Source organism: Arachis hypogaea, chromosome 12, assembly GCF_003086295.3.
Source record: "Arachis hypogaea cultivar Tifrunner chromosome 12, arahy.Tifrunner.gnm2.J5K5, whole genome shotgun sequence".
NCBI classification, from domain to species: domain Eukaryota; kingdom Viridiplantae; phylum Streptophyta; class Magnoliopsida; order Fabales; family Fabaceae; genus Arachis; species Arachis hypogaea.
This window is the reverse complement of record NC_092047.1, coordinates 118,772,877-118,798,488: the sequence shown is the minus strand read 5'-3', so window position 1 is coordinate 118,798,488 and position 25,612 is coordinate 118,772,877. Positions and strand designations below refer to the sequence as shown.

The window sequence follows — 25,612 nt, the reverse complement described above, 5'->3', positions numbered from 1 at the left end:
GACATTTTCCAAATACACACTAATGACACTATAATAAATAATACACAGAAGAGACGATGTTTTTTTTTTATTTTAATTTTTTTTTCTTTGGGACCGTATGGGCTGGCCCTAAAAATAAAAGAAATGGATTTGGTGAATTAATTTTCACACTTCTCACTTGTGTTGTCTGAGTTCTCACCCATTAAGGCAAAGGCATGCGTTGTGGTGGGGGCTACACATAAAGGCAAGTGGGGCCCACAATATCAATGTAAATATTTCTATACCCTTTTGTGGGCCCACATTGGATCAGAAAGGCCCCCTGGGCCCCTCAAGAAAAATTCAAAAAAAATAGAAAAAAGAAAATTAATTTGTTGTTCCATTCCCAAGTTCCTATTTGTCAACCATGCTTGCTTTTATTCCTCATCACTTAATGGTTTCAATAGGAATTAGCATGCTCTCTTCTTCTTCTTCTTGTTCTTCTTTTGTGAGTTATTATTGTTGGGTGTACTACAAAGTGTAACAAAAGCGTTGCAGAGAATGGTGATGGAATTGGTTAAGTGGCACGTGTCACGTGATGCTTGTGTAACCCTTTCTCTTTAGGGGTGGATCTAGAGTATAGGACTCTAGTTGTGGGACCTACCCCACAGGAGGCCCAATATATTGTAGCATGGTCCACTAGGCCCCATATCTCCATTTCCTTATTTCTCATTCAAAAAAATAAAATTTTATTATTTTTTTAATATTTTAAGAATTTAATTTTAATATATTATCGGTATAAAATCATTTTACACATGCATTCAATCACATAATATCATATTAGTAAAAATAACTACCTTTTATATTAACTGTGTGAAGAAAATGATTATAATTGTACGACTGTATAAAATATTTTTTATTGTCAATACATTAAAATTAAATTATATTTTTAATATAAAAATTTAAAAATTTAAAATGAATAGAATCTCATTTTAGGTGATTTTGACATATTTAAAAAATATTAACAGAGTCCAATTAGAAAAGGATCAAATAAAAGGTAGACAAATAAAAAATATAAAAAATGAGTGAAACATACTATACAAAAAATTATTAATAGTAAATCTCTGTGTAAAATAATTTTATTACAAACATAAAATATGATAGATCACAATAATATCATTATATCTATGTATTCAGTCAAATTTAGTAAGATAAATCTTTATTGTTATCATAATATATATAAGAACTAATTTTAACATTTTTTATTGAAAAAATAAATAAAAATATTATATACATATAAAAAAATCATTAATTAATCAATCATAATATTTAATATATATATTTTATACAAATAATTAATTTTAAGTGTATTGATAGCATGTTTGAAATTAAATAAGCTAGGTGGTGATTGAAGTTTTGTGGGTAAACATTTAGAAGTAGCTTTACAACGAATTGAAGAACATCTCAAATTTGACTTGCCTTTTAAAGTAATGGGAGTGCATGCGTTAATATACGGTCTAATAGGACACACAATGAATGCATGTACCAACACATGATGATAATAAATTAATAATAATAGTCATAATAAATAATAGAAAACACTAACCAACAAATAATACATCAACGTCCACCTATAAAGTCCGCCACATTGAGAGGTCTTAAATTATTTTTCGTTCCTTAACCTGAACATACTCTTTAAGTGATGATGAATGCAAACGTAACTATTATTATTATTACTTTTCAAAGAGTAATGTACAAAACAACAAAGAATTTAGAATGTGATAAAATTCATGCGTATGTGAAGCCTTGCATGTGAGGGACACTAGCTAGCTAGTACTACTTAGTTGAGGGCTAATATATATGCTTATGTGGTTGATTAAGACATTTATATTCCGTCCATAAATAATTAGTATTAATATAAGTCATATATATGTATGCGTAATAATATGTTATTAATATTTCAAATTAACATAAAATAAAAATAAAAGTATTATGTATACACTAAAATTTAATTATTAAATTAATTATTATTATATATATAATATGTATTTTATATTTTAGTATGTATTTATATTAATAACTATTTTTATTATAAAAAGTTATCAATATAGCGACACTAAATTTGAAACAGGTGCTAATCATTAGCGATTGATTTTAGCAATCGATTTTTAACCAAGGCTATCAAATCCTCACTAAATAATATCGGTTGTTAACAAACATCGGTTACTAAATGGCGATTAAGTTTTCCGTCGCTAAATTAGAAATTAGTGACGGATTTAGTGTAATTTTTTTATATAGAAAAAATCGATCAATTGCTAAATCGTTTGTTATTAACAATTAATTTTATTGGTCGCTAAAATCATCCGTCGTTATTCTGATAATTTTTTGTAGTATTTAAAGACTAGTTTAAATTAAAAAAAAAAAGATAGATGTTGAATTTAAAATGATGATACCTATCCACAGCAAGTATGACAGATAGCATTTTCATAAAACAGTTCAAAATTTTAAGGTGCAATGAACATGCACATAAATTATATGTATATATACTCGGGTTTAATTAAATAAATCCTATCTTTCTTATTCACCCAGCCATGCAAATTTTACCTTGAACATTTCAAAGTTTTACACCCGTAGTTAGCTAGATAAGAATACAATGTAACGTGTTTATCAATTAAACAATGGGAATAATAAATTAATTAATTACTTATATACACTATTATAAAGAAATTTAATTAATATAATATATATAGTTACTAGAATTTATACGCATCCGCGTGTAGATTTTGTCACACAAAGGGACACTTATCACTTATGTGGGTGTCAAAAATGGAGACTAATGAAATGTCACAATCCATGGCCTAACTTTTGAAGATTGAAGTCAATTGGTTGAGGACTCAATAGAAGACCTATTATTATAGCTCTCCCATCATCACCACCAATCAAGCATTGCCCATATGCCAAGTCATGACAAATCAAACTTCGTAATTTCATTATATATGCCTTCTCAAAATGATTCACATTATAAAATCAAATAATAGTAATCCCAATAAAAATTAAAAGATAATTATTAATTAGTTTATTTGATTCTTCATTGGTTAACATAGTATTTTTTAAGTGTAAACTATGCTTATGTCCTTTGCTTCTTGGATCTTAGGTGATATTACCTATGATACTATTTTATTTAAAAAAGGAATATATGAATGTTGTGTGTTTTATGATCTAAATCTAATATAATATTAATATATATATTTAAAAATATGAGTATTTGTGCAATTATTTTTGAAAGAATATCAATGTCTTTTGTCTTGTTTAATGCTTAAATATAATATTTGAAGAGTGTTAAAAGACAATAAATTTTGTGATTTGTAATAATTAATTAGTTATTATTAGTATTTTAATGGTGTCAGATTATTTATTTTTTTACTGGTTAAATACTGGTCAAATTTTAATAAAAATACTGATTTTCTAGACTTTTTTATAATATTTAAAAAATTTAACTATGAAACCAATTTTTTTTAATTTTAAATTATAAATTATAAATTCAAAATCCTAAATTTTAACTCTGAACTCAAAATTCTCTAAAAAATAAAGTTAAAATAAATTTACAATAAAAGTAACTAATATTGACAATTAAAAGTTAGCATCCTATATTTTTATTTTTAAAATAGTAAGTAAATATGTATGTTGATGAAGTAGTAGTTGAAACAAGTAAAATTTTGTCCTAGTGTGAGAAAAGAGACGTGAAGTGAAGAATTTTCACCTAAAAGTTGATTTGCTTTTTCATCCTATGCTGTAGTGAATATGACATTTGATAAATATAGAATCAGAAAAATGGGTATTCGGTGAACGTTAAAATGAACTCAAAAGGCAACGATATATAAGTCAAAAACTAAACTTTATCAATCATGGTGAACTGTTATTAGTACTTTAATTAATTAATAATAATTAATCACACTACTAGAGTTTCATTATGTCCTTTTCTGTGAGAAAGATATACATAGGAGGTGGAGACATGTGTCACACTTAAATAGATTCTTATTAGTGTTGTAATTATTATTATTTGTAGAATGATTATTATCCATTCGTCATGTATATCTGATATCTCCTTTAATTAACAAAACATCATGCTTTGTGTGGAAGCAAAGCAAATAGAATTAACGAGGTATTATAGAAAAGATAAGGATAAATCCAGCTACTAGGTATGATTGAGGAAGACAAATTAATAATAATAAATATATAAAGGGATAAAGTGAGATTAAAAAAAAATTACTGCTACTTGGATTTGGGAGTAATTCAAAAATTCTAATATGTATTTTGCTGTGTATGAAATTAACCTGATGTTTTGTATGTGCTTAAGATGCACCACAAAACACTTAAATAAATAATAGTACATTATTATTGTAGTTTGCATCTTCAAATATCTTTAAATTAATTCTTATATTATAGTTCATTGAAAATGTTACTTTTCATTGTTTATCTAAACAAAAGTAAATAAACAAATAGTTTTTTTTTTTGGTATTAAAATAAACAAATAGCTAATAATGAGACAATATTTATTAGTCCAATAGTATATATATAAGTAGTAAGTCATTTATTTTTTTTTATACTTTTTTGTTGGACTGGATATTTTTTCAGTTTTAAGTGAGTGCTTTTTTTCTTTTGCTCAGGTGTAAGTATGTTTTGGGCTGAAACTTGAAACCGGCCCTATCTATTAAACAGTCTATACAAGTCAAAAAAAAAGAGTCCATATATTAAACAAATAAGTGAGCTACCTAATTAACTAATCTAAATTGATTTTTTAACTTGATAAATTAAAAAATTAATTCGTCATAAATTTGATTTAAATGTATAGAAATTACATGTCTATTTAAATCGAACTCATAACAATTATTTAAGTAAATAAGTGAATTAATTAATTAATTAATATAAATTAACTTTAAAGAATTAATTCGTTGTAAATTTGATTTAAATGTATACAAGTTATTATTCGAATTCTCAAGGCATTGAGCTCACACTTTTAGGAGAATAATAAACATATAATTTAATTAAGTTGGGTTGGTCTAGTGGTTAGTTCACTAGTTTGCTTAAGCAAGTATTGGGAGTTCAAATTTTGCCTTGTACATGCCGCAACTTATTAGTCAACAACAAATAGAGCTCAGCTGCAGCGGATTAGTCCTTGACCTATCGAGTTGAGGGATATCGTGAAAAACAGTAAAATAAATAAACATATAACTCCAAGGGAAGGGGATGAAGCCTTCATTCACTATAGGACCTTAAAACTGAAGCTTTCTACACATAATTTATGAACTACAAAAGGCACAACACGATCCAAATTCGGAACCAAAAACTACATTCATTCATAATATTACAGTTTAGCGATAAATATTCATCATAACAAATTAAACAACTTTCAATTACACGCATAAAACCCTAATTTTCTAACAAGTTGCTGCAATCAATCATCGAGAAACTTCCTCAGAAGCTTCTTGATTTCTTCACTTCGAGCTTTAGCACGAGCCTGCTGTGGGCCTATATTCGCCATTGATAGGTATGCTCCGGCGCCCACCAGCGACGCTCCCGTCACAAACACGGCGGCGCTCGCCACCACTTGCTTCCGCGTCGGTGGGTACGACCACAACACCATTTCATACATCCCCTCCCATCCCTTAGTTAATTCAAAGTATTTTAAGTATTTTTCCGAAGAATGAAAATAGGCCCAATAACTAAACAGTAAGGCCCATAAAATAGAAAAAGGCCCAGCCCAAAGCCCAATCAACAAAAATTCCTACAAAACCCTACTTTCGAGTTTATAATTTCTCCCTGAAACCCTAACAAGTAACAATCCCCTTTCCTATATTCTTCTTCTTCTCCTCTCCCTAACTCGCTGCACGAACTCACTGAGTGAAACACAGAATGGGGCGAGTTCGCACAAAAACGGTGAAAAAATCCTCGAGGCAAGTGATCGAGAGGTACTACTCCAAAATGACGCTGGATTTTCACACGAACAAGAAGGTTCTAGAAGAAGTAGCGCTAATCCCATCGAAGAGGCTCCGAAACAAGATCGCAGGGTTCTCAACGCACCTGATGAAGAGGATCCAGAAAGGACCGGTTCGTGGAATCTCGCTGAAGCTGCAGGAAGAGGAGAGAGAGAGGCGCATGGATTTCGTTCCAGAAGTTTCCGCCATTAATGTCGATAGCATCGAGGTCGATAAGCAGACCATCGACATGCTTGCTGCGTTAGGTATGTCTGATATTCCTGGTGTTGTGCAGGTTGAGCCTACGGCGGTTCAGCAGGTTCCGTTTGGCCGCGGTGGTTTTGCTGGCGGCGCTGGTAGGAGGTTCTGAATTTTGATAATGGTGGTTGTGTCGTTTTCGTTGTTATTTTTGTCGTTTTATTTATCATTCGGACTTTAATACTTTATATTGTTAAAACTCTTGAATGCGTTTCTGAATGGAATTAATTTTTGTTTCGGTTAAATTGTTAGTGCCATCAGTGTGTTATGTATTGCATTGGGAGAGAATATTACAATGCTGCACTATTGCATATTGGTGATTTTAGTAGCTTTTAGCTGAGTTTTTATTATATTTACTTGTTAGAATTATGATTTTATGTTAGAAGGGAATGTTCTTTTTGTTAAAGTTAAGGTAGATTAATCTTGGTGCAGTAAGGATAAGAATGAGGCTAGTTATTACTTTATTTATTTATTTTTGGGTAACTAAGAATATAGTAACTATTTTTGGGCGAAATTTAGGTTCAATTAATTTTATAATTTCGTAATTTCATGTGAAATTGATAGCTGACAGTATAGATGATTTGTTATTCATGTATGAACATGGCTAATCATGTTAAGTAGTTTTTATGAAGAGTCGTTTTTATGCGAAAGATGATAATTGAGAGTCTACAATTCAGTCAAATACATCAAACTATATCATCTTTTCACAGTATCATCTTTTCACAGGTCACTACATAAACATAAATTATATCATCTTTTCCTTGCTTGCATGGTTTAAACTTAAAAGCACAAAGATGAATACAGGGGATTAGTTTCACGAATTATCGTGTCTCTTTTAGCCGATACCATAATAGACCAAGAATGTTTGTTTAACCAAAAAAATAAAGGATATGTTTGGGATGACAAATAGCTATTTGCATAATTCATTCAGCTGCATAAACAAAACATAATCAACGAAGACTTTACATAATACGCCATACGGTAATTCCTGAAATATCCCCTGTTTTCTTGATAAAAATTCTCCCCAAGGGTGAAATTGGGCTTCAATGGGATTGAGGCCCAAAAGGAGTCCTAAACCTCCATTGTTCCATTTTAATGGTTTTATGTAATTGGAGCTTGAAGGTCCAGCAAAAATTGAAGGAGTTGCGCACATTATGACATGTATTAATGCCCAAGAATTTTTAAATGTAACAAATATATGATTAATTTGTTGATAATATAATTTTTTACTAATAGTTTAAGCATGCTTGAACCTCTTCATAATATGAATGTGGTGTACTTTAAGATAAGAGCATATGTAATTTCTAACTAATGAACAAATTAAATTCAGAAATTATGTAAAATCTTCATCTGACTGTACGAGATAAACTATAGTCTGATTGACACTACTGTTTTAGTATTATGTATTGTATTTACAAAAAATAAAACAAGATCAATGAATATTTACCAGCATGAGGATAAATTGAATAAACCAATAGCTACTATACATATATAGTCAATAAGTGAAAAATAACACAGTAGTCAATTGAATAAACCAATCTTCCTCAATATGTTGCATTGAATATCTTTGAAGTACATGACAGAATAGTTGGGTTAAAGTACCCAATGGTCTTGGATAAATTTAATATGAAACTTGAAAAATAAGATTGCGTGCACCCCGTATATATGTGTGTACATGAACGTAACTTGTGGCAGGTTAGGTAGGTAGAAAGTATGAAAGAATTTGCATGATCCGTAACATTCCATAAAAACATTACACTATACACAGACCAACATGAATTCAAATTCAATAATATAACGTACTCTCATGGACCTAGAAGCAACCTTAAAGTGCAGTTAATTTTGTAGTCTAAGTTATCTACTATACATAAATTTCATTTTATTTTACTTTTTATTAATTGTTTGAGAAACTAATCTACGTGTCACGTGAAACGGTGGATATATTGGAATCTGAAAAATATTTTGGTGATTATATAGTCACAGTATTTAATAGTGACAGCATTGAAGGAATTTTCACCGGAAAGTGCAACATTGTTTCTACATATGCGGTTCACTTAATAAATAATTTTCAAATATTAATGTTATTATACGAGCAATTTACCCCATTAAACTAAATGCATATCAATATTATCTGAATGTTCTAAATTAGAAAATACAACGCCAAAATTTCAAATCACATTTTTATATAAATCGAAGCATATTCATTCGATTTGCTATTATTTTAACCACACACTTAAATTGAATCCACTTGATTCGATTTTTGTTCAGCAACGTTTTTCACCTAATTCGAATCCATTGGATTCGATTTATATAGAAATGTGTTTTAAAACTTTGACGTTGTATTTTTTAGTTGGGGACATTCAGGTAATATTGGTATCCATTTGGTTTAATGAGGTGAATTGTCCCTTATTATATTATATGGTTAGTAACCAACTTTTAGATTAGTCGAATAGTTAGTTTACAACAACCCAATAAAAATTCTGTTTTGTTTAAATTCTGAGATTTAAATTCTGTTTTGTTTTACAACAGCCCAATAAGAATTAACTCGTCACAACCAGATATCTTAAATTCTAAAATATTTTGTTTCCACCATTTTAAAAATATTTTGTTTTTTAATAAAATTTGAGTTTAATTTTAATGCATTAAAAGTGTAAATCGTTTTATACAGTCTTACAATTATATTTTTTTTATGACCATTTATGCGGTCGATGTAAAAAATAATTATTTTTATTAATGTAATATTACGTAATTGGATGTACATATAAAATTATTTTATACGAACAGTATATCAAAATTAAATTTATAAAATTATATTAACAAATTTAAATATCCTAAAATAATGCATTACCTTCTAGAGTTATCCCATCCAAAATAAACACAACCTTAGTAGAAAGCAGCAAAATATATTGAAAAAACTTGAATGGGTGTATTAATAGATTGCAGAGAAGTGTGTATAGTTGGCACATGAATGCATGAGTAGTAGAATTGAAATGCATATACACTTTCTCTCACCAGTCATCTCCATAATTTTTAGAGGCTAATATATAGGCATGCAACTTAATGCTTCCCATGCATTTCAATGAGAGGAGGTTGAGAATTTAATTCAAAGTTTCATCAATAGGGTATTATAATTTATGGTTTCAATCTGCTTGGTCTGTGTAAAAAATATGTTTAGGATGATCAGAATTTCTTTCTTTCTTTCTTCTTAAAAAAATAATAATTATTTTTATGTTATTATTATAGCCCATATGGACTCTTTGTGGTAGAATTAATTTTGCATTTGACTATCTCAGGAATAGACCAGGTGACTATTGAGGGCCTAAATTCTTAATAACAAAATAATGATAATATTTCAAGTTTTATACAAAATAATTTTCGCCAGGACAGCATGGTATGTATAATATTAAATATGTCCATGTTAATACCAAAAAAATGTTTCCATTAAAAATACGTAGTAAATTGATTTAAAATATTATTTATTTGTTAACATAAATCTTTAGTTAATATTTAAATTTTGTATCCAAATCTAAATGTATAAATAAATTAGGTAACTAATTTTAAATATTTAATTTTCAATATTAGAAAAATCTAAAAATATTTGTTTTAAAATCCGTTGCTAATAAAAAAATCAATCAATTTGGTGAAATTATTTTTTATCTTAAATTTTAAATTTTAATCATAAACTATAAATCTTCCAAAAAATAAAATTTAAAATATAATTTTGTAATAAAAAAATTAACTAATAGTGGCTAATAATTAAAAGTTAATTTCATGTACTTATTCAAACGAATTCTCAATGTTGAACACTGAAGTTTCTCATGTTCTCATCCTGTTGCTTGTGAGTTGTGACTTTAATTTGTATGGTACTATATGAATGTTAATTAATTATACTAATGAATAAATCAGGCAACTACTTCTGTTAATTAATTAAGAGTCACTTCTTTCAAAGTTCCATCTACCAAATTGTTCATTCTCATTAATTATTTTCATTAACAAAGGTATAGAAGGGTAGATAATTTTCAATGTCTTACATAAATTAAACTCCTTTATGTGGCAAGATGAAGAATAATTCTCCATCTACCAACTCTACAAATGGAAAAAGACGAAAACAAAGTGAGTTAAAAATAAGTATTATTATTCACAAAAACAAATTTAGAATTATTAGATTAAAGCCCGCATGTTTGACTTTTGGTGGTCCAATAATATTCTTTTGGCGTTCGTTGACCAAACGTTTTACAGTTTGGTAGGTGAGTACAATGTCTATGCTTATATAGGAAAATATAATTAAGTTAACTAAACCAAAATGGGAAATATAATTATGGAGTTGTGTGAAATTCTTAGCCATTACATGGCGTATTTTGATAAATTAGTGATATAATTATTGGTAGAAGGAAGAAAGAAAGATGTTTATATTTGACTTATAACCCTCCGAGTTTTAACCTACATAGCTTGTTCAAACATGTACAAAATTATGGACCTAAATCTAGTTTGAGTAGCAATATCATTATAATCAATATTTCTTTTTAGTTAAATTATATTTTTGTGACAATTATTATTATTATTATTATTATTATTATTATTATTATTATTATTATTATTATTATTATTATTATTTAATTTATAAAGTTTTATAATGATAAAAAAAATTCATTATTGATCACTAAAATCTGTTAATAATAAATATAAAACAACTAATTTTAATTATTGATAAATATATTAACTATTATTTTTATTGTTACTGTAGATAAAATAAATTCCGGTTATTTTCACTATAAGAAAAGAGAGTTATTTTAATATTATTTTTCTTAACAGCAATAATTAATATAAAAATTAATATATATTTTTGACAAATATCACAAATATCAAATTCTCTATGTTTTCTTGATGAATAATTTGATCATAGAAAATTACTCCTCAATTTTGACACTAATTTATTTTCAATTTACTCCACTATTCCTCTTCTTCTTTGGGCTCCGTCAATTTTGGCTCTCGGTCATACTATTTATTCTTTATCTTCAAAATCTTAGTTTATTCTTCAGTTTCAATATCTCATCTCATTCTTTGTTAAAAAATTTTGTTAAAAATTTTTTATGATCAATAAATGTCAAAATAAATAATATTTTTAACGTTTAATAAATATCACAGAAAATATATTCTCAAATTTTTTTAACAAATTATTTTTGACAGCCAATATTTATTAAAATAAAATTTAATTTTTTTGACAATTATTTATAATTAAAAATATTATTTTTGACAACATTTTTATTAATATATTTTCATAGTTAAAATAGTGTTAAAATTTATTTTTTTCTGACAAATTTTACTTTTTTTATATATAAAACTCTAAAAAATAATATATATTGTTGCAGTGTTTTATTAAAAGTTTCTTTGGAGCTACTTGAGTAAGAGATTAACTTCAATATATTTTTCATATATTAATCCTTATTTCATCATATGTTGATGTCTTTTGTTGCATATTATAATGTTAAGATACATGCGGGATAGTATAGAGGCTATTTTATTACACATACATTGGTACAAAGCTAAGGCCTTATCTACAACAATATATACTATATTGTTATATTCAATTAATTAATTATACCAAGTAGCAACTACTATGAAAATTAAAATAAAATTTGAGCAAAAAAATACTTGGAACTTGAGTTCGATTGGTTATCCGTTAGTACATTTTTTTTCAATTACAATTCTTATTAGTCTGCGCATTAAAAATGTAAGGTGAGGTGAGCCAATTTATTGAGTATTTATTTCACGTTTTTTGTTGGTACATATTTATGAGTAGCAATACGTAAACTAACACGGATACTATATATGTGCATAAATGCCAACTTGGTTTGACAAGAACATACACTAATTAAATGGAATATAATAATTATTCTATCTTAGCCTATATCTTGTGGAGAAATTAAAGGGTTGATTCATCATATGAGTTATAAGTTAGGTTTATGTTAAATTAACATCTCATGATTGATTTATACTAGTGTATGTTTCTTGTGAAAAAGGAGAATATGCAATTATATATAACCATGCATTTGATTAAAAATAATGGCCAAATATATAATTAAAGGATAAGAATTTGATACTAGTTTTCAAATTCACTAATTTAAAAATTATTTAAATTTGTAATAAATCTGAATAAATAATTGTACAAATTTTTTTAATATTATTATTGTATCAAAACTTGTTCGTCTAGTTGGGTGACGAACGGGTCGGGTGAACAGGGTGCATATAAAATATGGGGGACTTGAATTCGGGGTGCTGGAGCGCGATTGGACTTCTTGTACTGACGTAAGGGGGTGAGCGAAGTAGCGATACGATCTCCCAAGTTGTTGCGATGAAATGGAAAGGAGCCATCTACAAAAGGGATTCCAACGCTCAAGTCAAAATCCGTACAAGACGGTAGTAAAAATGAGGGAATAGTGAAGTATGGGAGAGAGGTAGGTCTGTCTCCTTATATCTTCTGCGTCTAGGACGAGTCCCATTAGGACAAACTTGCTTCCAAAATTTTTTTCATCTCAGCTGTCATGTGCTTTGCTGGAGGAGAAGAAATATCCGAGTGTTTTCCTCGGTTCAGACGTCACGCATCCGTTGAGTCGGCCGCTCGGACCGGAGCATTGTGTCAGTTAGACCGGACCGGAACAAAATTAAACTTACTAAAATAATGTATAGTAATTAAGATGAATAATCTTTTTATTGTGTTTTTTTTATTATTTAAAGATGATACTAGGGAGTGAAGAATATCCCAAAGTCCATTCTTAAGATTATTTAAAGTAAAGAGTTGATTTGAAGAGGCACATGAGGATATTGGTATAGAATGGTTAGGCAATCGCTCTCCACGAATTTAATTCCGTTATATTTTTGTTTCGACACAAAAATTCAATGGCTTTAAAGGTTTAGACAGACACCAATACTATTCCTCTTTCTCTCTGTTTGACTTTCTAACAGTGAGGGGGGCAAAATCTTCAATTTTCTTTAGCGTTCGATCAAGATTACAATAATTAATCTTATAATATAACTCATTTATCAAATTACTTTTTTACCTTAGTTTATGAACAATAAAAAAAATCTTGCAGTTCACAAATTTTATCCACCATAATACATAAATTTAATTTTAATTTTAATTTTTATCATAATAAAAACTAAAATTATAACAGAATTTATAGACCGCAAAATTTTTTTATTATTATCATAGATTAAAATAAAAAAATAACTTAATACATCTTGTGTATATCCATTTAAAATATATCGTTTTATTATAATAAATATGTGCTTTAAAATTTCAGTATTTCAATAAATAAGAAGTTATTCATAAATGATAATATATCAAATTAAACATCTTTTATCTCGCAAGAATTTTTTTTAGACTTTAAATTTTAGTATATCTTATGTTGAATTTTTTTTTCCAAAAATAATAATAATTATTATATTAAACTATAGATATTTTAGTCATAAAAATTATAATAATTATGTCATAAAATTATTTATTCTAAAAATTTAAATAAATGAAAATTATGTATAATTATATCTCTAACATCAATAATTAGCAATAGATATTCAATTATACATACTTCATAATCCACTCTAGTAATCATCATCAATTTTAAAACACTTGATAATAATTTAGATTGTTGTAATATAAAGAGTTTGATATGAGAAATGGAATGTACACGTGGTTTCCAATGGAAGACTATTTTGCACTTTTCGTTTTGTACGACGGACCATGCATTCATACACGTACATGTTCATCACTAAATTCACCATGCAAATTCTAGGAACATCTCTACCTACCCTACATTATCCATTTTTTCTCTTTCTTTTTTTATTTTATTTTATTTTTTCTTTTTAACACAATAAAGAGCTGAATTTTATGGATAAAAACAACAAGTATGAGTCATACTAAGGTGAACAATACTAAAGACTAAGCATGTTTGCAGCATCAAAAATTATATTCGTACACTAAAATCAGCTATTAAAATCAGTCATTAATATATTTATGTATAAATATATATAATTTAATTTATTTTTAATATATATTTATATTTTAATATATATTTTATATTAATAATTTATTTTAATAATTAATTTTAATATATACATAATATAATCATTACACGGTAATACCATATAATCAAACAAGTGTCTAAGTACTTACAACAACCCTAAATATACACACATTATAAGATTCTGGAGTTTTTATATTTACAAATTAAATTACCTCTTTAATTTACTTCCATTTTTTTGTTTCCTTAGTAAAAATCAAAGGGAACAAAATATTAACGACCAATTTTGTTTGTTGTTGTAACTGAAATTTTAAATTTTTTTATCATAGAAGCTCTGAGTAATATCATATTATAAAATTATTTTTTAAAATGTTTAAATGAATAAAATGAGACCAATGATTATATCTATAATATTCAGAAATTCAAAGTTTTTTGTTTTAGAATTTCAATTGTGGAGTTGCATGTCAAGATTTTCTAATTATAGATGTTATTTGTTCGGATAATGTTTGAATCTTAGACATTGGAATTGGAATTATATTATGTCTAATTATAGGTAAAAATTCAAGTGCAGTCGACTTCATGTGAAGTTGATAGCTGAGAGCTATTAAATAAAAATTTAGTAAAATCAGTCAAATCATTTAACGTCAGTTATCAACTTTACATGAAGTCGACTGTACCTGAGTTTCCACCCTAATTATATTACTTTGATTCATATTTTTCTTTTTCTTATTAAGGTCACCTATAAACTGAAATTTATTAAACTGTAACTGATTTTAGTAGTTAAGTTGGGTTAGTCATCACAAGGATTAAATTTTCTTAACATTATTTCTAAACTAAAAGAAAATAAAGATGTAGTCGATCAGTTAAACCAACCTAATAATATACTTTATCTTACAACATTTTAATTAAAGTCTATATTCCTTTCAGTAAAAATTCCCTAGCCTTATTAATATTCCCAAAACTTGAACACCAAAAATTTGTCTTCACTTCATCGCCAAACAATACGTAGTAGTTCAACCAAAAGAAAATGTAACAAAAAATTTTAGATTCAAATTTATATATATCAGTGTGTGGTTGTGTTAGAAATTATCCAAGTAAATATTATTTAATTTTAATGTAATATCTGTGTGAAATAATTTTACATATACATTTAATCATTTAGTATCACATCATAAAAAATATCTACTATTTTTATTGATTACATGAATGGTTATTCAAAATATTTTATACTGTTAGTTAGTGTATCAAAATTAAATTCATATATATAATTTTAAATAAAAAATAATATCTATACATCCTAAATAAATATCACCCTGACTAAGTTATCTCCTAGTTTTAAATAAAATAAAGAATCACTAGCATTTGATATATTGAAAAATATAAATTAAAAAAACACAGTATATATAAATATATATGTATATATTCTTTTATAAAATAAAATAAAAAATAAAATTACTAATTGAATAATTAAGTGGATAACATTATAAAATATATATGTGCCTTGGACTTGTGAAAGTATATAGCTAATATTTAACAAGACAATAAATACATATTTCAACCACTTATCTCATCAACCTTTGAGTATTTTAAGGTGAATTCATTTATTTTCAAGACAATCAAAGGGAGAAGTTATGACTACTTTTATTTTTTTGGGTTGGAAGCAACCCTATATATATATTCTCATAAATGGATGACCGATATTATTATTAAATATTTTGTACTTATCAAGCAATATTTAAAGAAGGATGGTATAGTAGCATATGCTTCGGGTGGCTCTCATTAAAGCTCCAACTCAATACACATTATTTCAATGCAGCTTTTAATTTAATAAACAAAACCGGACTCATCAGTTTTGCATTGATACTATTATATTGACTTAATACTCAATTTAATTGCTAAATTTATACCTATATTTTAATTTAATTCTTAAAATTTTAATTATTTTTATTTAATTTTTAAATTTTATAAATATAATTCACATTAATTCTTAAAATAATTTTTGACATACATTAATATAATATTAATATAAACAATTAAATAGCACGTTAAAATTTGTGAAATGGTGTAATTTTAATTTTGACATTCAAATAAATAGTTAAAAACACCGCCGGCCATATCACTTATTTTGAAAAACAAGTTTCAATAAACATTATTTACAGATGTCATATTAGAACTTGTAAAATGATATAGTTTTGATTTTGACGCTTAAATAAGTAATAAAAAAATAACGCCGTATCACTTACTTTGGGAGAAAAATTTTTTAATAAACACTACTTACAAGTACCAAAACTAAAACGATATAATTTTACATAATCTAACATAGCATCTAGCTATTTCTGTTTTTTTTTTTTTTTTTAAGTTTGATTGGTTATTATTTCTTTTAATAAATTAAACCAACTTACCCTAGTGGAAGAACGTAAAAAGAATTTAAAAATTGATCATATATTAAAAATTCAGCTTTAAAAGAAATATAATATGTTATTTGGGTTATTTGGCGGCGGTTATAAATTTGCCGCTATAATAGAAATACAGTATTTTGACAATTGACATTTTGCTGCGATTAACAATCATCGCCATTTACAAGTAGGCTTAGTTACGTTTGTAGTAGCGTTTAGAACCGTCGTTAAAATAACCTGCAGTAAAATATCGACTCACAGTGATTATTTCAGCGGTTATTATTAATCACCGCTAAAAGTTTTACCACACCTTATCTTTGAGCTGATTGACATCCACTGCTATTCTACTTCATAACTGTTGCTAACTGCTGGATATAATGTAATGAAAGATTTACATATACAAAATCGGGACTAAATTAAATATTATATCCTATTATATCCCCTATCTTTATTTAATAGTCCACGAATATTCTGAATAAAAGGCAGAAAACTACGTTTTTTATATATTTTTATTTATGTATTTGCGTTATTTTCATTCCTACTATTATACGCTTGGTATATTTGTATTTATAATCATAAGATGTCCTGCAGTTTCATAATTTCAGTTTGAACAACCAATAACAAATAATAATAGACTGAGTACATATGATGAGTTAAAAATTATAAATCAAGAAAAAAATTATCCTAAAAAATAAAATTCAAAATTAAAGTGATAATTGAAAAAAAAAGCTTAATTATTTTCTTGTTTGACAGTATGCGTGAACATTAGACATACAAAAACTATTGGGAAATTACTCATATAAAAAGCTTAATCTAAGTGGTAAAAAACTAAAAATACGCAACTGTCGATTTCTTTTAGTTTAATTAATAATACGAAAATACATATTTAATAAAAAAAAGTTAACAAAAAACGGTTAAAAAGAGAGGATCAAGCCAAAAAGAGTAAATAATATTGATTCCTAATATCTATTTTTATTTTCTTATTTTATTAAGGTAAAATAAATAAAAATTGTATATTTTGAGACAAAATATTTGTGTATATACTTATATAAAAAAAATTATGTTAAAAAATTATTTATTTTAAAATGTAAATTATTAGATAAAAATACATGAACTGAAACACCATATTATTTAACTTGGATCATATGATCATTACAAATAAACAAAAAATAGTAAATGGTAGGCAGAAAAATATAATGCGACCGAAAATGACAAGAGTGAGATATTTATTTAATTTTTCCTGTGTTGGTATAGTATACTTTGGTTTATGTATGTATGATAATTATTTGGTGTGTGTGGTTTTCCACTACTTTGAATGAGTTGAATAATAATAATTCGAAAAATATTATTTGTATACTAAAATCAGCTACTAAAATCAATTACCAATGTATTTATGTATAAATATACGTATAGTTTAATTTATTTTTATAATATATTTATATTTTAACATATATTTTATACTAAGAGCTGATTTTAGTGACTAATTTTAGTATACACGTAACATAACTCTAATAATTCATATATTTATTTATCTACCTAAGTTGTTTGTACATCTGTCATCGATAATAATAATAATAATAATAATAATAATAATAATAATAATAATAATAATAAGATGGTGTGATGAAGTCTTGATGAATGAGAATGGAATTGTTGTCTACTTATTATAGTAATGCATCAACAAATCATTTAAAGCACATTCCATGAACCTTTGCCACGTTGACCATATACTTCCTTATATGGAAAATTAAATAATGTCTATTTACAGGTTGATTTTATTTCCCTTCATCACTTTGGTCAAACTTCTACATAATTTCCTTTTGACCATTCATCAATTCTTGTTAGTGGTTTCCAAATCATGCAAAGCAGTAGCTGGATTTTAATTAGGGTTTTCTTCAATTACCTTGATCTTGATCACCAATTTTTTTCGTCCTTGATTGATATAGATATAGTTAGGTAGGAATTTTTTATTTTTTAATATTTTAAATTTAATATTAGTTATGCAGTCAACTCATAAATTAGATATTTATATAATTCGCTGTTGAACATATGATTCTTTGTTTTTATATTATATGCTTCATTTAAATTTGAGATGTTGTGTTTGACTTTTAACTATCTTCCCATATCTGCCAATGATTATATTTCATAAAAAATTTAAATCCCATTAAAAGAATAATATATTTTTATAGTTATCGGTAATCAACTCAATTTTATAATTGAGTTATTGAATTATTAATTCAATCCAGAGATTATTGATTCGTTGATTTGATCAAAATTAAATAAAATTAAAATAAAAAATTAAAATGTATATTTTTACAAAAAGAGATAATAAATTAATTTTTATTATAAAATATTTTTTTAATTTAAATAAATAAAAACGAACGAAAAATAACACAATTAGTAAATCAAGTTTAGAAGTGATTTCAAAGTCAGAATCTATATCTATCTTTATAAGACATTTTAAAATTCTAGAAAAAAAAAACAAAAAAACAGGGCAACAATTTAACAAATTAAAAATAGAAAAACAGTGATGTTATCCAGCATTTACTCAGCAATAAAAAAAATTGGTCAGTGATATATTCAGCAACAATTTAACTTACAGCAAAAATTTAGCTAATTGATAATTTACAATAATAAATTTAACTATGATTATTTTTAAGGTGTAGTAAAAATTTATAATAATGAAATACCATGTACAATAAAAAAATACTATTTCAAATCTCTAGTATTCAGCTTCAACAATTTTAAAAAATTATACACAACAATAACAACCACCATAAAATTCTAATTTCACTGAACAAATAAGGTTGAAGGAAGCTCACTTAGGACTGACGGTAAAAAAAGTTGACAAAATGAATTAATGGCCGAAACAAAAAGACGACGACCTCCATAATTCGAGGACTAGATGTTAGTTCTATCTGTTTCTGTCGTCGATGAAGCGAGCGCAAAAAGACGGTGACTGATAAGATAGACCGTGACGACGAGTTAGCCTGAGTTGAGACAATGAATGTGAGCCCCAGAGAAAAGTGAGAGATTCATGACGAGAGATGAGAGTGAGAACTTGAGCTTGAGAAAAAGAATAACGAGACTCACAACAAGAGAAAAGAGAGACGAGGGCTTGAGGATAGGGTTGACCATCGCATTCATTAGATTAGGACATCACAGGGAGGAAGAGGGGAGGAGATACTAAAACGACGTCGTTTCAATTTTTTTAAATAAACATGACCAAGTCTAGATTATATAAACCAATTGAGTTGTCGATTTACTAAAACCGACAGAGTTGACTCGAGATTCAATAAATTTGATATTTAACTAGTTTAACGAGTGATTTGATCTAATTAGATGATCGAGTGATCGAATTTTCAATCGAACCGATCAAATTAAACCAAATTTAATAACTATAGATATTTCTGATTTCTTACCACAAATCTCCAACTAATAATTTTATGTAGAAGTAAGATAGAGAAAAAAAATAACACATAAGTTTTCTAAAAAATATTATTTAGGATTAACTACATTTTACTTTACAATTCTTTTTTATCTCGTGGACTTTTGCCTTTAAATTTTTAAATGTTCATATTAATATTTTAAAAGTTTAATTCCAAAAGATGCATTATTTTAGCAAAAAAAAAAAAGCATATTTTACTCCTAAACTAATTTGAGTTACCCACTAATTAAGTTTCTCTAAATGTACAATTTTTTTATATCTAAATTTTATTAAGAAACGGGTAGGTGGCATATACAATTGGAGTTCACCTCTAGAATTTAGTAAATGCTCCATATTCTTCCTACACTACTATGTAACAAATCATCATGAATAATAAAATTGACAAATTAAAGAAGAAATGTATTTATTTATGAATTTAATTTTGATATAATAATAATGTAAAATTTTATATATTATAATTCAGTTATGTTCATTTTTTACATGATAAATGTGAAAAATATTTTTTTTTTAAACAAACGTGACAATATATACTTATATATACATATTTTTTAATACTCATAATAATTACTAAAATGAAATTATTTATTTGTGAGGACAATATATTATATTAAACAAGGAATGGTCCAATATTGGTCCCAATGAAAGAAACATAGAATAGAGATCAGATCCTGTAAATGTAATGCATGTCTGTCGGATGATGGTTGCATATCTATTACTTTCTTGTACTTCCTCAAACAACTACACAGATTTATTACTGCATGCTTCTTGTTTTCCCTTAGCATATTTTTGTGTCAAAATATTTATGTATAGAGAGACTGAATTTAATTTGTTTATTTATTTTTAGTGGTAGAAACTTTTAGGGTTGAAAATTTATTCTATAAAAACTTATAAATTAGAGATGTTGATATTAACATATGATACGACACAATACGAGATACAGAAATATTATATTCAAAATTTTGATAAACAATGAGACACAACAAATATATAAAATAGTTTTTTTTATAAATTATAATAATATTTTGATATTCAATTCATATTAAAACATAAAACTTTATATTTTTTGAACTTATTTTTAATCACATAAATTATTTTAGGTAATTTTTATATTAACAATTAATAATACATGTTAGTTTTATATTCATTTCAAGAATATGTAAATAAAAGAATATTTTTTATTTTTTATTAAGACATAACATGATGTAAAATAGCGTAATTAATATTAAATAAGTGTTATGTCTAAAATGCGTCAAAATATAAATATGATAATTCAAAAAAATACTCGTGTGTTTAGATGAAGTTTTTTTTTTTTCATTTTTTGGGTCTAATTTTTTAAATAAAATAATTGCACCCACAGCCATAATATCAACCACTTTTTTATTTTATTTTTTTAAATTACTACTAGTTTCAGAAGAAAAAGCAATAAAATTACCATGAGAAATAATTCATCGATCAAATAAAATATTCTTAATTTATTATTTATTTATTTATTTTTGTTGACTTTATTGTTGTTTAGAAAACGAAAAGTTTAATATCCCAGCATCTTCGGGAATTCTTATATAACATTTTATTAAGAGTAAGTAAGGGTCAACATATTGTTATTATTAAATAATTAAAGTCTCAAGATCAATTATTGTGAATGCCAGGAAATAATATAAAACCAAGCAATGAAAGAAAATTTAAGCAATGTGCAATAGTAGGTTGATTAAACATAATAACGATAACCTTAAGAGTTAAATATTCGCAACCCCCACAATCCTCATCAATTGAAAATTATTTGGAATGGGTGGTCCAATGTAATAATAGTATTATAATATATTTAATCATTTTTCTCATCTCTTTGACCATTCTTTTACTTGTTTTGTTTGTGATTCTTGCATCGACAAAATGGGGTGGAAGGGATGAAGATGCATGAGAGTGTAATCTATTGTATTATATTTAAAGAAATGTTAGATATCAATAATATTTTTTTTGTATTTGTCTTGTAATTAAATTAATATTAACTAAATTCTTTTTTTAAGTATTGACTTCTTTTTTTTGTGTTAATGCAAATATAGAAGGGTATGTTATTTAAACAAAATTACTCTATGAGGTAAATATTTAATTGTAATTAAAAATATTGAGAGCATAATATAAAAAATAAACAAAGCATCATTTTAGTCAACATAATAAATTTAAAATAGATATGAATAAGAGTCACAAAAAATAGATATAAATAAGTAATTATTTAAAAATTAATATTCGATTTAAACTTTCTGATTAGTCTAATGTATATGATTTTTTTGGGTTGAAATTATATGTTAAGATATGTTATTCCTAATAAACTAATATGAGAATAACAAATCCGCTCTCTCTTGAAACTATGAAATTTAATTCATCAATATTAAAAATAATAATATCTCTCTTCATCTGGTAGATATTTTTAATTTTAAAATTTATGAGCATTTATTACAAAACAAATTAAGAGAAATTATTGTACGCCTTTTAATTTATAGTAGTTATCACTTTGGTCACTTGTTTGCTAAATAAAGGAACCTAAAACAAGTCACAAAAAAAGGAACCTAAAACAAAGTTGATTACAAAATAATTTATCAAATTATTCTTATTGGCTAACTCATTGTAAATATTTTCATTGCTTGTTGTTTGTGTGAAGTAAAAAATTTTAAAATAATACCTTGTAAATATTACTTTAAAATATACGAGAATGACAGATATATTAAATGAATTTTTTTTTGAAAGTAACACATACATGGTATGAAACAGAGAAAATACATCAATTTAAAGGTGAAAACTCAGGTGAAGTCGACTTCACGTGAAGTTGATATCTGAGAGTCGTTAGATGGAAATTTAGTCAAATCAGTCAAATTATTTAATGACTCTTAGGCATCAACTTCACGTGAAGTTGACTGCACCTGAGTTTCCACCAAATTAAAACTTCAATTGTTAAACAATCAAAATTTAAGAATATTAAACTCAAAGTATAATATAAATAAATTCTCAATAAATTTTAATATTATTATAAACCAATTAAATTAAATCTTAAAAATTATTATATATAAAATAAATTAATCTTCCTTTAAAAAATAAAGAAAAGACCAATCTATTCAATAGAAAAAAATTTCAAGGACTTTTGTAAAATAAAAATTTGTTAGAATACAAAATATTCAATAAAGTTTTTTATTGACCAATTTTAATTTATAACACTCATACGTAATATACGTTAAAATACAAAATACACATTAAAAAAAATTAAAATAACATATATTTTTATATAAAAATATATTATAATTAATTTAATAACTAATTTTTTACCCATATATATATTTTGAAAAAAAATTAATATATTTATGAGCTTAATCTATGGAGGCATATACGGTAATGTCTGAAGTATTGCACATATCTCTGAGGGTCTTAAAGACCGACTCACATTGACACATAAATAAGCAAATAGCAATGAATGAAGAAAGGCCCTCACTATGCACTTTGTATTATATTTATTTATATTTATATTTATATTTAGTCTTCTTGCTTTCAATTTAATTTTCCGCTTCCTGCATACAGCATACTCACTTGCCATTTCTCCATACAATTAATACTTTTCTTGCTCACAATTTACACTCTTCTTCTACCCCCCCCTATACAACATCACTTCAATGAAATTCAATTCAATTCAATTCAATTCAATTTCATCACACAACATACTCTCTCTCTCTCTCTTTCTTTCTCTCTCACAATTAAATTAAGCTTTATTAAATCACCCCCCTCTCTTCATTATATAAACATGGCCTTCCTTCAAGGTCCAAACCCTCCAATACAAACATAAAACATCACTTTCTTTCTTATATCTCCCACTTCTCGCTCAAATTCTTAAGGTACATACACATACACATAAAGATATTTCTCTTTTCAATTTTCACTTTTTTGTTTTATGTATTTCTTTTGTCACATAGTTTGATTTGAAGTATATGAATTTACACTTAAGTCCTTTGCTCTCTTGTTAAAAACAGGTGAAAGACAGAAAGAGTAGCCGAAGAGGAAGAAAACCAATAACAAAACCATGAGTCAGAGGAATGGAAGGTTTCCAAAGCTTGACTTGAAGCTGAACCTATCACCACCAAGGGTTGACCGGAGGAGGGTGGTGGAGGAGGAGGAGTTGTCGCCGGCTCGATCGGCAACCGTGTCGCCGCCGAGTTCGTGCGTGTCAACTGAGCTGAATAACCAAGATGACAACGACAGTGTGAAGTGGTCAGACAGCCCTGAAGCTACGTTCATGGTGGTTGTTGGTTGCCAACGTTGTCTCATGTATGTGATGCTCTCTGTTGATGATCCTAAGTGTCCCAAATGCAAGAGCACCGTTTTGCTTGATGTTCTTCAAGACAACAACATTGACAACAACAACACAAGGAGGAACAAGAACTAGACTAGTATTTTATTTTCTACCTTCTTTTGAGTACTTCTTTTGCGGCAGAAAAATCTTTCTGTGACTCTTTTATTTTCCTTTTACTTGTTACCTTTCACTCTATCACTATTTTTAGTGACAGAGTGATAAGTACTCAAAATATAACAAGTCTAAGAAAGATGAATCGTCTTATTACTATTTTTTCTGCTGCTAGAAATACTTGTTATTAGGATTTTAGTTCTAGTAACCTCTATCACCTTTTTTTTTTAACCTATCTTCTTATGTTATTGCTCTTTTCTCTTGTAGGATGAGTATAGTGCTACTTGCGCTCCATTTTCTTTTAACGGTTTTTCCCTCTTCTTAGAAGTGAGGGCATCACAATTCTTTTTTTTCCCCCTCAAAGAGTGGAGCGTAAATAGCACTATTCTAGTTATATAATTAATATGTAATATTGGAAGGAAAAAAAAATGAGTATCTTTCTGAGACTGGATTCAGAATTTCTGCACTGGTAGTTTTACTTATGTTTAGGTGAATTCGACCTTAGTTTTTTCTTGACTTCTTTTTATGATAGATATATAACTGTTTTATTCAATCAAGAGCACATGCTGTTTTTGTTATAGCCACCATTTTTATATACTAATTGAAAGGAAAGGGTTAAAATTTGAGACAAGATAAAAGTAGCAGAATCCTAAGTTTACCGTGGCACACAAACAAGTAGATAGATCCTGTGTACTTTGTTATTGAGAGTCAAAAATAGATTGCAAGGCCCACTAAGGTTGTTGTAAAAATCATGAATCATGTGGCTGCCACACCGACCTAACCCATTTTTATGTCTCAGTCCACAATAGTGAGAAACAATCATGATTATTAACACCGAAATAGTGCAGTGATAGAGCTCTTGAATTAAAATACTAACAATGGTAAAAACTCATTGTTGAGTAGAATTTCTGGTAATAGACATGTCTTTAGTGCATACCTAACTATTAAGTAATGAAGCATTTTTGTTGAACTCAAACATATGGTTTGCAACTAATGGGAAGAGATAATGTTTTTGTTGACTTTGTCGATGAGATTAAATGCTAACAATTTATTAAGGGCACGCCCATGGAAAAATCAATTTTATAGTTTCAATCACTATCCTTATGACCTGTAACAACCATGAT

The 25,612-nt window shown here is 26.7% G+C and overlaps 2 protein-coding genes and 1 long non-coding RNA gene across 3 annotated transcripts; 2 read left to right on the top strand and 1 right to left on the bottom strand.

The window, feature by feature from the left end:
- Positions 1-5,184: 5,184 nt before the first annotated feature.
- Positions 5,185-5,608, bottom strand: LOC112728808 (uncharacterized). The gene has a single exon (XM_025779112.3). The coding sequence runs from the start codon at positions 5,606-5,608 to the stop codon at positions 5,411-5,413; it is 198 nt and encodes a 65-aa protein (XP_025634897.1). The 3' UTR covers positions 5,185-5,410.
- Positions 5,609-5,610: 2 nt separating this feature from the next.
- Positions 5,611-6,433, top strand: LOC112728807 (small ribosomal subunit protein eS17-like). Its single transcript, XM_025779111.3, has one exon. It carries the CDS (start codon positions 5,869-5,871, stop codon positions 6,298-6,300), a length of 432 nt encoding a protein of 143 aa, XP_025634896.1. The 5' UTR covers positions 5,611-5,868; the 3' UTR covers positions 6,301-6,433.
- A 17,062-nt stretch (positions 6,434-23,495) lies between these two features.
- Positions 23,496-24,954, top strand: LOC112728806 (uncharacterized). Its single transcript, XR_011869055.1, has 2 exons — positions 23,496-23,922; positions 24,058-24,954. It is a non-coding gene; the product is annotated as an uncharacterized lncRNA (long non-coding RNA).
- The last annotated feature ends 658 nt before the right edge of the window (positions 24,955-25,612 follow it).

What these genes read in the sequence shown, in the direction of transcription:
- LOC112728808 (XM_025779112.3), bottom strand. Translation starts at nt 5,608, where the DNA reads ATGTATGAAATGGTGTTGTGGTCGTACCCACCGACGCGGAAGCAAGTG.
- LOC112728807 (XM_025779111.3), top strand. Translation starts at nt 5,869, where the DNA reads ATGGGGCGAGTTCGCACAAAAACGGTGAAAAAATCCTCGAGGCAAGTG.